Source organism: Crocuta crocuta, unplaced genomic scaffold, assembly GCF_008692635.1.
Source record: "Crocuta crocuta isolate KB4526 unplaced genomic scaffold, BGI_CrCroc_1.0 scaffold266, whole genome shotgun sequence".
Classification (NCBI taxonomy): domain Eukaryota; kingdom Metazoa; phylum Chordata; class Mammalia; order Carnivora; family Hyaenidae; genus Crocuta; species Crocuta crocuta.
In genome coordinates this window covers 6,018,144-6,031,596 of record NW_027531005.1, presented here as the reverse complement: position 1 = coordinate 6,031,596, position 13,453 = coordinate 6,018,144, and the positions used below count along the sequence as shown (strand labels likewise).

General features: G+C 42.6%; 1 protein-coding gene across 2 annotated transcripts in view; it reads right to left on the bottom strand.

Annotated features, from left to right (window-relative positions):
- The window catches only part of UBE2H (ubiquitin conjugating enzyme E2 H), a 105,712-nt gene extending 93,997 nt beyond the window's left edge, over nt 1–11,715 (bottom strand). The window contains exon 1 of one of the 2 annotated variants that reach the window (XM_077770745.1): nt 11,223–11,715. In XM_077770745.1, coding sequence (XP_077626871.1) covers nt 11,223–11,275 — 53 coding nt within the window. In that variant the 5' untranslated portion in view covers nt 11,276–11,715. The remainder of the gene's footprint in view (nt 1–11,222) is intronic. The other variant, XM_077770744.1, reaches the window with a different exon arrangement.
- Between the last annotated feature and the right edge of the window lie 1,738 nt (nt 11,716–13,453).

The following is a 13,453-nucleotide window of genomic DNA, read 5'->3' as shown; positions in this document are numbered from 1 at the left end:
AGGAACTAATCCCATTTTCCTTGCCTGAAGAGCACAGGAGGATGCTGGGTGATAAAGACCTCTAGGCTTCCTACCTTGAGGACTTAAAACTAGAGCCAGCAGTTTAGTTTCTGAATCTCAGAAACACTGACCAGTTTGTATAAAACCAGCTTAGAAACACCAAACCCTTCAGGGGCCAGGAGAGACCAGGCCCTCTGAAGAGCATAAAATTCAGGTGTTAAGTTTCATTTTGTCTGACTTCACTGAACAGAGTTAAGACAAATCTAAGGCATAGCCAATTTTACATTCAGAGGATACAGAGCAAACTTGTAAATGACTAAGTCCTCATCTGATAAATAATTGCCAAACTGCACAAAGTGAACTAGGCCAAGTATACTCTAATTTCCAAACTCCTAGAAAAAAAGGACCTGGCTTCACTACTACTTTTAGTTAAGCCTGAATGTAAGATATTGTAAAGTTCTGACAATATCTTCTCTTCAAGGGTTTATTTGTGTGCTTTCCTGCCAGTGTATTTAACTTTATTTGATTTCTAGAAATCAGTTCAAAGTAGAAGCTAGGAACACCACCAGAAAAAGAAAACACACATAAATGAAAATATATGAAAAGAAATTAGTCTTGACGAGCCACTAATAGTCTTCCTGACATATCATGGTTTACAGGTTATAAAACTCAGCTAAACCTCAAAGGAAAAGCCACATTAATCACTAAAGAATATGGTACCTAACTATTCTAACTCAAGAGCTTACAGAAAGACAAGACAGAAGCAAATAAGTGTTCTCAATGACATAAATGATGCAATACAAGTATACTCAAACATATGTCATTTGATAATCTGAGACCACATTCAAGACCTGCCTTTCTTAACTGTTAGAGGAGAAATGGGCCGCAATCCAGACAATCAGACTAAAAAACACACTCAAAGGTCTATTTCCTCTCTTTCTTCCACCCATAAAACAAATCTGACTTAAAAGTATTTTGTTTTTGCTTCTAATCTCTAAGGATACAGAGAGGCAAAAAATGGTTATTTTCCCTTTATTCATTATGAAGATGGTGGCTGCAGTTGGTAAAATTAACAGATTCAATAATGTCTAATTGTGTTGCCAAGATCAGTGGTTTGTTATCAAACATGCATTATGTTCTGTAACATAGAACATATATTCACAAATGCAAATGTGAATACAATGTGTAATAAAACCCCCAAATCTCCAAGATCTACATCATGGGATGATTTCATTGTAGAAGCCTTAGTTTAAATTAGTGATCTGACCAAGTACCAATTCACAGCTGTGGGACCATACATAAAGGTCATATACAACTGACTGTTAATGAAAAAAAGTAAATCATTTCTTTACTTTGGAGTGAAACAAAAAGGGTTAGGTAGTTTCAGGCTTTGTTGCCAAGGAGACCCACTAACTTATATACAGATTTAGATAAATAGATTAGCAAAACGGTACTAAACATTCAGCAGTCTAGAAGACCATAAAACAATATAACCAACTATATTACACCCAGTGATCTCTTAACGAACACAATTCTAACTGAATCAACTTTTTACAGGTAACCACAATGGAAATGTTTGCCCAAATTTGTGTATTTTTTAAAATTAACCAGACTTTCTGAAACTATGTAATATAATGTCAACTGGCCGAAAAGTGATATCCAGATAACCAAAGTTATACTGGCACCGCTTGGACAAAACAACTAAGTTTATTTTCACTAAGCAGAGTAGTAACCCAACTGCTTCGGAGATAACACGAACCAGGCACACTCTGTATCTAATTTTCTACTTCTATTACCTCAACTAAGATTTTATAATCCAAGAAACCCTGAAAAGTGTACATGATAAAAACATGATTCGTGGAAAAAGAAACATTTTGCCTAATGCTAAAAAGAAAATGTATAACTTACAGCATTAATAACAATTTCCCACGTAGAGACGTTTTTAATACATAATGACTCCCCTAAAAGTGGTTTACAGGCTAGAAACCAAGAAGTTGAACAAAAGATGGTAAGATTCCATTCCCAATCAATTAAACAGTATTCTAAATCCCTAACTATGGTTCCTCCAAGCGCTACAGCTAAAGCCCAGGCACCTGTTGTGGGCCCAGGGACAGACCCACCAGCCATGTCCGTCTTCCAGTGGATGACAAAGTCCAGCCAAGCCTCTCCCCTTCAGATGGGTTCCTACCCCTCCCTAACTTCTCCGCAGGACCAGGTCAAAAGATCAGCAGCACCTGTCTAACCCTACTACCTTAAGCCCTAGATGCCTAAAAAGCCCAGGAAAGCAAAAAGGATCCTTCATCCGCCTACAGCTGCCCTGTGGGGCTTTCCACCACCGGGCACCAGAGGTGCCAGCCACAGCAGCTGGCGCAAGCACCGGCCTGCAAACAACCAGACGCCCTTCCGCAAGCCTCTGGTGAGGTTCAGAGGAGGCACTACAAGAGCACTTGCCCTTAAAAGTGTAACATTCTTCTAACGTGGGTCACCACACCACCTGAGAATCGCTAATGTAACAACGGTTTCTCAAGAGTACACACTGACTTTGTGGTGTTTTCAAAAGGTTTCTACACTGCACTTCAATTACATTTTGGCAATCTGAGAATAATTCTCTAAAATACATACATGCTCAGAGCACCATCCCAGTGTCCGAAAACTGAACTAATAGTCTATGAATTGTCATGGACTCCCACCTGAAAGCAGCATAAACCAGGAGGTGGTCTTTTTTTCTTGTTAGGAAAATTAAAAGTTCCAACTGCCAGTAATATGTTAATTGTTTAAGCAAGAGGCATGAACACCCATAAATTCAAATGCTTGTGATTTATGAGAGTGTGATGTCAATCACTACAAATCAATGTCAAATTTTCTTATGGCAACGTCCATCAACCTATCAAATAATTTATATTTGATCAAAATACAGCCCATTAAAAACTTAAAAAACAAAGATCTATTTTGTTAAAAACTAACTTTATTTATTGTTATTTTTTAAAATGTTTCTTTATTTTTGAGAGAGACAGAAAGACAGAGTGCCAGCAGGAGAGGGCGCAGAAAGGGAAACACAGAATCCGAAGCCGGCTCCAGGCTCTGAGCTGTCAGCCTGTCAGCCCACAGAAGGCGAGGATCATGACCTGAGCCAAGGTTGGTTGCTTAACCAACTGAGCCATCCAGGCACCCCTTAAAAACTAACTTCAAAAAAACATTCCAGGAAAACATATTAAGGGATACCCTAATCTTAGAATTGGTTTTCAGTTCTGCCACTGAGTTGCCAATGGTTCCTGGATGTAGTCCATATGAAAACTGAAGATACTACTCAGACCTACATAAATATTTGTAAACTGCTATAAACGTAATTGAAATGCTACGTAAAACTAATGTATAAAAAAACTTATCAATACTTTACAAAAAGAAAAGGGTACCATCAACAAATAGTGTGCTTATCTTTTCAGAAAAGTAGAGTCTTACTCGCAAATGCAAAAATAAAAGTTACTTGTGACCGTAATTCCTAATATACCACGTCAATAGGCCACAAAATAGAAATATTTCACAATGAAAAAACTGAATTCACTAATTTTGAATGGAGGAGGGGGAAAAACAGTTATAAAACTAGCCTTGACAGAGTCAGGTTAGAAATTAGTGCTTGAGAATCCTGCTATTTAATGGGATTCCTTTAAATACAGAACCGGGGCGCCTAGGTGGCTTAGTCGGTTAAGCGTCCGACTTTCACTTAGGTCATGATCTCGCGGTTCGTGGGTTCGAGCCCCGCGTCGGGCTCTGTGCTGACTGCCAGCTCGGAACCTGGAGCCTATTTCAGAGTCTCTATCTCCCTCTCTCTCTCTGACCCTCCCCTGCTCACGCGGTCTCTCTCTCTCCTAGAAATAAATAAAAATATTAAAAATAAATAAATAAATAAAATACAGAACAGAAACAACAGTTTAATGTCACACTCTAATTGTATATGAAATACAGACAATCAGTCAAAATTAAATTCAGGCTACCTGTTAAAAAGTTAAGTGCCTATACCTACACCATGATTCAGCGATTCCATCCCTATATATTTACCAAAAAGAAAACATCCATCGCAGGTAATAGCTCCAAACCAGAAATAACCCTAACGCCCATAAAGAGAGCAATGGGTAAACAAACTGTGGTATAGCTCGACAATGACATACTACTCAGCAATAAAAAGAACAACATGGTGAATCCTAAAATATGATGAAAGAATGCATATAAAAGCACATTCTCTAGGGGCGCTTGAGTGGCTCAGTTAAGTATCCAACTCCTGATTTCAGCTCAGGTCAGAATGTCACTCCTCAGGAGATGAAGCCCTGCATCAGGCTCTGTGCTAAGAACACTGAACTTGCTTGGGATTCTCTCTCCCTCTTCCTCTGCCCCACCCCTGCTTTCTCTCTCACACAAAATAAACAAACTTAAAGAAAATAAAGTGGGTTTCTTATAGAAACACATAATTGGGTCATTTTTTAAAGAAAGTACATATTTTATAATTACATTTATATAAAACTCTAGAAAATACGAAGTAATCTATAGTGACAGAAATCAAATCAATGGTTGATTGTGATGATAGGCTTCATGGGTGATATTATCTGATTTATCATTTTTAAATATATATAGTTATTGTGTATTATACCTCAATGAAAAGCAAAAAGAAACAAATTCAAGATATTCCAACTAATTCTGTAGCTCTTGCCAGTCAGATCTAATAATGAATGTAATATATTTAATATACCAACTGACATAAGCACTTTGAGAAGTACAAAAGTGTCCCTAACTTAAGAATCACCATTATCACTCATTCACTCACACACACACACACACACACACACACACACACCATTTAAAACAAAGCAATCAGAATTCATTTGTCATGGCTATGACAGGTTGATTGCTTCACTGCTGAAATCACACCAAAACACAACAAAGCAAAATGAGACTAGAGTGAGTGTGGGGACCCAAGATTTTTAATGAAATATTTTAATTCAAATGGTTACCTTCTTTCATCTAGAAGAAAACAGGAAAAAAGAATATTTTAATTCAAGTGCTTATCTTCTTTGATCTAGTAGAAAACAATCCAAAAGTACAAGAAAAGCCTTATGCACAAGATGTTAATTTCAATCGTATCACCAAAAAAAAAATGTCAAGAATTAAATCAATGGAATGGGCACGGAATGGCATATTACACGACCTATTCATTATGTTTGATATTTTTAATTGGGGGGGGGAAGATGCAAAAGATATTAAACAAAAACACAGCACATACATACAATATGATCAGCAGGTTGAAAATAATGTGTGGGGGGACAGGGGAGACTGATACGAAAAAACACTATAATGTTAATATTTGAGGACAATTATTTTTAAGCTGTGGTCCCTCCTATTGTGGACCAACAGCATCAGTATCATCTGGGAACCTGTTAGAAATCCAAGTTCTTGAGCCCCATTCTAGACGCATTGAATCAGACAACTCCAGAGCTAGTACCCCAGCAACCTACTTCGACAAACCCTCCAGGAAATGAAGATCACACTAAAGTTTGAGAACCACTGCATAAAGGATAGGATTATTAAGTGACTGTTTCTTTCCCCTTTTATAACCTATACTCTCCTCAATTGTCTTATTACTTGCATGATGCGGTTAAGTTTTTTCATTAAAGTAGTTTACTAAAACATACACTGTGGGTCTATAGTTAAGAAGCTATTATACCATAAGCACTTTTGCAGGTCTGAATTGCAAGCTTAAAAAATCCAATGATTCTTGGGGTGCCTGGTTGGCTCAGTCAGTGGAGCATGTGACTCCTGATCTTGGGGTTGTGAGTCTGAGTGCCACGTTGGGCGTGGAGATTACTTTAAAATAAAATCTTTTTTTTTTAATTTGTTTTTAATGTTTTATTTATTTTTGAGAGAGAGAGAGAGAGAGAGAGTGAGCAGGGGAAGGTCAGAGAGAGGGAGACACAGAATCCGAAAACAGGCTCCAGGCTCTGAACTAGCTGTCATCACAGAGCCTGACGCGGGGTTCGAACTCACGAACCATGAGGTCATGACCTGAGCCGAAGCCGGACACTCAACCAACTGAGCCACCCAGGCGCCCCTAAAATAAAATCTTAAAAAAAAAAAAATCCAATGATTCTTAGAACGATCAAAACTGTTAAGAGAACAAGATACTAAATTTTATATATATTTGTGTATATATATATAGACACGTGTACACACACACACACACACACACACACACACACACACAAAGCACAGGTCAAGGTACTAGGGAAATTGCACAACACCAGGAAACCAACAAATCCAGGTTTTCCTACCACATGCATACAAATAGGGTTAAGGGACTTTTATGGGTCACATCTGCAAAAGATTTTTCTCCCCTAAAAACTGAATTTTCAGGCTTGTGTGTAATTTACTAGAAGTGTACTGCAGGACTCTGATGCTCTGAAGCTGTGAGTGCTTACTCATGTAGGTTCCTGCTTAACAAAAATAAGTACCAGTATGTTATATTTGTCACCAAAATCTAGGCAGAGAAGGCAAATTCAGAACACTGGGAGTTGCCAAAGCTTTAATTTCTAGCTTGAAGACCATAAAGCTGTCCCACCTTCCACCTCAACATCTCACACAAACAGAGGCCACAGGAAATAAAAGCAAAACACAGGTTCTCTCAACTGACACTGGAGCTAGTTAAAAGATTACAGAATCGTCTACACTCTGAGCACAAATTAAAGAGTAACAAAGACTAGTGATTTAGGGATAGAATAATTACTGATTAACAACAAAATGCCAAAGTTGATGTCAAAGACAAAGGGTTAAGCATTTTAATGTTTTTGTTTCCATTTTGTAAACTACCTTTTAAGTAACAGGAATATAGAACCCCATATGTCCCACTGCATAAAATTCACTTTTTAATCTTTCTTCTCCTTAAAAAGTCAATTCTGAAAGTAAATACGAGTTATTCAAAAACCTGATACATACAATGCTGACCTACTCTAAACAGCTTCTACTTTGGGTTTTTTTTTTTTAATTAACTGGTTACATAAGCATCATGACCACCCACACTGAATTTTTCACTCCTGAACCCCTAGCACCTAGCACCAAACCTGACATGAAGTGGGTGCTCAAACATTTTAGGGGGATGAACTTGGTACTGAAAGCTTCTGAAACCCTAAGCAGACATCCCAGATTCTGTAAGGTTTCACTAAATGCTGTTAATGGATTTAATAAAAGTCACTGCCCCTTTCTACCACTTCAAGCTTTTGTAGGGGAAACTCACATTTCTACCATTACTTTTGAATCCCCACATGAGACATTTAAGCACATTTAAAGTGGCAGCATTACCCTATTTTAAGTTACCGCAACTCCCTCCGAAGAAGGAATTCTTTGAAAACTTAGCATTATGAAGCAAACTCCAAAATCTCACACCAATAACAAAGTGTGTGCCAAGTCCCCTTTATGATCAGAGTCACTTTTCTGATTTAACCTTGAACACTTATTTCTTGCACTCTGAAAGGTCAGGTTTTCTGCTTTTTCACCCCTTGAAAATACACTTAATCCTGTAACACCACTCACAAGGCCTCCCCAGCCCCAACTCCTTTTGTATATAAACACTCTGGTCACACACTCCATCAGCTGTTTGGTAGCTCCACCCCTCCTCCTTTTCCGGGTAGTAACAGAGCAGCCAATGAGCTGTGAGGAGCTGTGCCTGAGGCCTTTTGCCTGCATACGCTTTTCCAAAACAAGCAGCTCCAGCCTTCAGCAGGGGCCACTGGTTCACAGATAAAAGGATCACCAGGCTGTGCAACAGGGTGAGACGAGTAACCCCCACCAACAAGGAAACCCATGTAATCTGAGCTGTTTGTTCCTCCACCAGGGAGAACTTAAACTGATATTCCTTTAGGGCAAATCACGCTTTAAGGTCACCAGAGTCCCAGTTCTCAGACAATCTAAATAATCAGCCTGGGTTTGGGTTTGCGATGGAAACCTTAACGCCTGCCAGGCTGGGAACAGCGCGGTATCACCAATCTATCTGACTTTGCAAACAAATGGCCACACTCTTCACGACCATACCACAGGATTTGGGCTCACTCTTAAGTTTTTTGATTGGGACGCATGCCTACGGGACCCCCAAAAGTCGTGTACACCAGTTTCTAGGCTCCTGGAGAGGTTTGCACAACCCTCAGCAAAGGATCAGAACAGAAACAATGAATGAGTCAGAGTTTCAGAACATAATCGCCCAGCAGATTATTAAGTGCATCGGTGCAAAACACTCACTCCCTGCATAACTTGAGAGTCAGCTCTCCTCCTACCAACCCGTCACAAAAGAAACTGCACCGACTCCAAACAACAACCAGAGACAGCGTCTCGTAAAGGACCTAGCTAGGTGGTGGAAAGCAGTGGCCAATTAGTTACACATCCCCTTCTCTCCCTACCCCCACAACCACTACTTTCCTACTATATAGGTTCCCTGCCAAGCTGTAAATCGTGGTGGCATAATTACACTCAGGAGACATCCAAAAATGGGCTGAAACAGGAGATTGCAATGAAACCAGCTATCGGCCTCCATACCAGAGAAATCATCAAGGGGCACTGAGGGCCAGAAAGCAAGTACATTCCTTCAGACCTTCTCTACTTCCTCTCCACCATCTTTCATTTTCAACCCTGGCCCTTTCACACAATTGCATTAATTTTAATAGTGGGCTGGGAAATTTTTCCTTAAATTTTTGCTGAATATATCTTGCTCAAAAATTATTGGCTCCACTTGGGCCTACTGATAGGAATTCAACAGAGAAAAGAGGCCACAAAATCTCTCACCCCCACCACACACATGCTCACACAAAAGGAAATAGAAAAATTTTAACTTCCAAACTACAGTTAGGCCAGAAAATAACAAATATGCAACAAAGATAACCTCTGGCTTTTAAGTCCCGAGACTGCTGTCCTCCTATCTCAGAGATCTATGATTTTAAAGCGCCTCTGCTTTCTTTTGTCAGAAAGGAGGAAGGTGGGGAAAGAACAGAAGGCCAATGCATCTTTGCCTTTCTTCATCTTCTACTAAAAATAAGCTATGAAATAAGCTACTTAGAAGAAAAAAGAGAAAGACACCCTGCTGTTCTTTGTCTGTTTTCCTCTCCCTCTCCACCCCCCACACCCGGACTCCTAAATGCGGTAATCATTCTAGATGCCACAACTACTAAATGAACAAAAGGCACTGTATGGAAAAGGCATCAGGTCAAGTTAGGCCTCACCCTTTATCCTCAATCTTCTAAAAATATGTATGTATAATTTGAGACACTGACATTGATCACAAACAGCTGGAATACTCTCCCCACCTCCATCCCAATTAAACATTAGGTAGAAATTTGCATTAGGTGTGACAGTAACTCTCAATTCAGTATAAAAATAACTCAGATGCTGCCACCATGTCATTTCCTAGTTTCTAAACAAAAATAAAACCCGAAACTGCTTTGTGTGAAATGAACACACAGCCATAGATAGTTACAAGTTTTCCTGCAACATTATGAAAAGCCAATATTACTGGTATCGTCCACACATTTACAAAACTCCAGCACAGCCACAACCAGCTCATCAAGAGTCAATTTCACGTGTGCCTAGACATGTATTTGGAAGATAAATTTAACTCTTTGCTCCTCTCTGTAATCCCCCTCCCACCACCCCAAAATTCTAAAACTTCAAACCCTAAAACTTGCAAGTTTTATCTCCTGTTCCTAATTTCTATTTAAGTTTTCCCGAGTGAGAAGAAAAACACCTTATTCTTGAAAAGATTATGAAAAAAAAAAATCTCTTGCCCAGGCAACTTCTCTCCCATCCCCCACTTCCAAACCAAACACAAAAACTACTTTTTAAAAAAACTTCTGAGAATTCCGTAACTGAGTATTTGACAATAATGATCAATCTCTAAAAAGAGGAAACATGTTCAATCAAAAACAGTGACAAATAAAAGGAAGAAAGAAGGAATTCACCTGAAGAATCTAGCCAAACAACTTGAGTTATATAAACAAAACCCTGCAACAGGGGGAAATGGTGGGGGGATGGGGGTGAGGGAGAAAGAGAAGCAGGAGACAGGACTTTTTAACTGCGTTTCACAGACCGCCACTCCCCATCCCCGGTTCCCCTTCTCCCCAGGGATTAGTTGTTCAGAACACTGGGCTCATTTCCTCTCGCTCCCCCAACCCTCTAAATTACCCCTCAAAAATCTTCTCCATTTGTCATAGGAACCTTCGCGAATTTCTCTAGCTGGTCACGAAATAATCAGTCTGGACTCCAACCAAAACCTCTGCCTGAAGGGCCCTTATCAGTTACAGCTTTCCACTGCTACCTCCAGAGTACATAAAGTTGGGGGGGGTGGGGTGGAATAAAGGGTGTCGCTTGGTAAAATCAGGGCAGTTATTCCCCTCCAAGAACCTTACCCTCATAGACAGACTTTGCTTATGTGGCTACTACAGGGGCTATTTTGACAAGGAGATCCTCTTTCTCTCCCTCCCCCAGCTGTCACATCCACAATATGGACGGTGGCTTAGGGAGGGCCTGGGGGTCCTCACTGCATACAACTATGGGTGGGACAGGCTTTGTCAGTGAAAAGAAAAACGGTGGGGTTCTTCTAGGAACCAGAGGGCATAACAGGGGTCTCTGATTTAAAACATTCAGAGCTCTTTATTACAAGAGGGGGCACGGAGCAGGCTACTCTTCCTAATATAGAAAGGAATTAGGGATAAAGGAGGTCACTTGAGTTACCCCAGTTCAAGCAGCACAGTGAGTGGAGGGAATGGAGGCATCTCAAGAAGGAAGAAAGGCTTCACTCTCGGGAATTTCTATCACGAGTCCCTAAATTCAGAGCAAGCAAACAGGAGAGACCCTGAGGTGGACATGGTGGCAGAGAGGTAGCTGGTCCTGCAAAAAAAAGGCCGCCCTGGGAATCGAAACGTTGTGGAGGAGAGACACGGGCAAAGGGGGTGCAGAAAAGCGAGACACAACGCACATTTCGGGGTGCTGCAGATAAAGGGGGAGCTGAAAAGGCTCTCGGCTCCTGGGAGGTGCCAAGGAGCCGCCGTAGGCACTGGGGGGAGGGAGGAGAGGAAGGGAGCCTCGAACAGTGGCCTGGAGTGCCCCAGTGCCCCTGCTTGGGTTTCAGGGGTGCCCTGGGCATCCTCACACAGCCCCCCACCCATCGACAGCTCAAATCTCCCCTCCACGAAGGATACAGCTTGACCACGTCCGTGTCCATCCGCCTCTTGCCCGGACTGGGGGATGACATGGTGTCGCCGCTGCCTCCCCGTCGCCTGCGCCGCCGCCGCCTCTCTCCTTTCCTCGGCCCGTCTATCACGGGCCCCGGGCCCCGGCTCTGAGGAGCCCGCGGCCGCTCCGGCTCCTTGGCGGAGGTGGCAACACCCCCGCGGTCCTGTCCGGTCCCGTCAGCCGCCGCCGCCGCCCCCCGCACGGGGGAACACCGGGCACTGTCCGGCCGAGTGGGGGTGGGGACCCCGCGGCGCCCGGCTCAGGCTGCCCCTCTCCGGCTGTGGGTTCCGCCGCGGCCCAGCCCCGGCGCTACTCTGCGCCGCGCGTCGCTCCCTCCTGCCTGCTCTAGCTCGCTCGCCTGCTCGCCCGCTCACCCTCTCGCCGGCTCTCTAGCAGCCTCCACGACAAGCGGACGACTCTTGCTCAGTCGGCCTCTCTACCCCAGCCTCGCTTTGGGCGCCGTGACGTCACCTCTGTGACGTCACCAGAGGGGGCGGGCCGAGCTGGCGAAAGGGGTGGGGCGCCGCCGCCGCGGCGTGGACTTTCCCGGGGGGTTCTGGGAGATGTAGTTCCTCTTTCTCCTGCCCTCACAGCCCTGTGCCCCCGCCCCCAACTCCCCCACACACTTAATCGCTCAACTGCCAGTGACGTTAACATCATCACAAACTATAAGAGTAAATAATGGCAATACTATTACATTTGTGTGTTTTAGCGTAATAAACCTCCTTCTCACATATACTGTTAAAAGGGCTGTTTGTTTGATTTGAGGTGGCAATTACTTGGATAGGCACCAAAATCTGGAAATTCCCACACCAGCAGGTTCCCTGCCCTTCTGCTCCCTTCTTGGATGGACAGAATCTGTCTGCCGCGATTGTAGACTATAGCAAGGCTTCCTCGGGGCTTGCAAACCAGGTTTCATTACTTTCCACACCGATAGGGCCACTACTTCAAGGATTAGAATGGAGGGAGCTGGCAAGACCAGAAATAATTTGGTACTAGCTTCCTTACCCCACGGAGTATGAGGCACTTTCACAAAGTGAAAGACTGATAGAAGCTGAAACACCCCCAAATATGCTATGGTTGAAAGAATAGAGATTGTTCTGCCCTCCGAACTCCTATACCAACCCTGTATACCCTGTCATTCATCCAATAAATTTTTATTGAGCACCTACTATGGTGTGAATCACTCTGCTGGACATGAGGATATCATGGTGAACTAAGAAAGACTTTAAATTTACACAGTTCTCCCAATATGGTCTGCGGATGTAGTGTGTCAGCATCACCTAGGAACTTGTTAGAAATGCAGGCTAGAGCTTCACCTCAGACCCACTGCATTAGAATCTGCAGTTTAACAAGGTCCCCAGGTGATTCCGGTGTGCGGTAAAGTTTGAGAGCCACTGCTCTACAAAGCACTCTACGAGAAGCGGTATGGAGCCCAGGAGTGAACCAGGCAAAGGGAGCAGGGATGATGTAGGCATCACCTATGTTTATATCACATTTTTGCTGCCATCTACTGTATTTTCAATTTTTTTAATCTATTCCCTTGTTCATATGAATACACCTGTACTTTGTCAGACCCCGTGCTGTGAGTTGGGTCCCCTTGCAGAACCTCATGTACACACACACACACACACACACACACACACACACACATCCCTGGGGCAGCAGCAATCAGCTAAAATTGAACATTCTTTACTCCAATCATTCCAGTCCTCCATTCCTAGTTAGGTGTGTTATGCTAAATGTATATAACATAACATTTCCCATTTTAACTACTCAAAAGTGCACAATTCAGTGTATTAAATACACTCACAATAGTGTGCAACCATCACTACGCCCCATTTCCAGAACTTTTTCATCATCTCAAGCAGTCACTCTGTACCCATTTAACAAGAAAATCCTCATTTATTCTCCACTCCCCCAGCCCATGGTAACCTCTACACCACTTTTTTTTTAATGTTTATTCATTTTTTGAGAGACAGAGACAGATAGACCACGAGCAGGGGAGGGACAGAGAGAGAGGGAGACATAGAATCCGAAGCAGGCTCCAGGCTCTGAGCTAGCTGTCAGCACTGAGCCCGATGCGGGGCTCGAACCCACAAACTGCGAGATCATGACCTGAGCCAAAGTCAGTTGCTTAACTGACTGAGCCACCCAGGTGCCCCTCTACACCACTGTCTGAAAGAGACGGGCTATT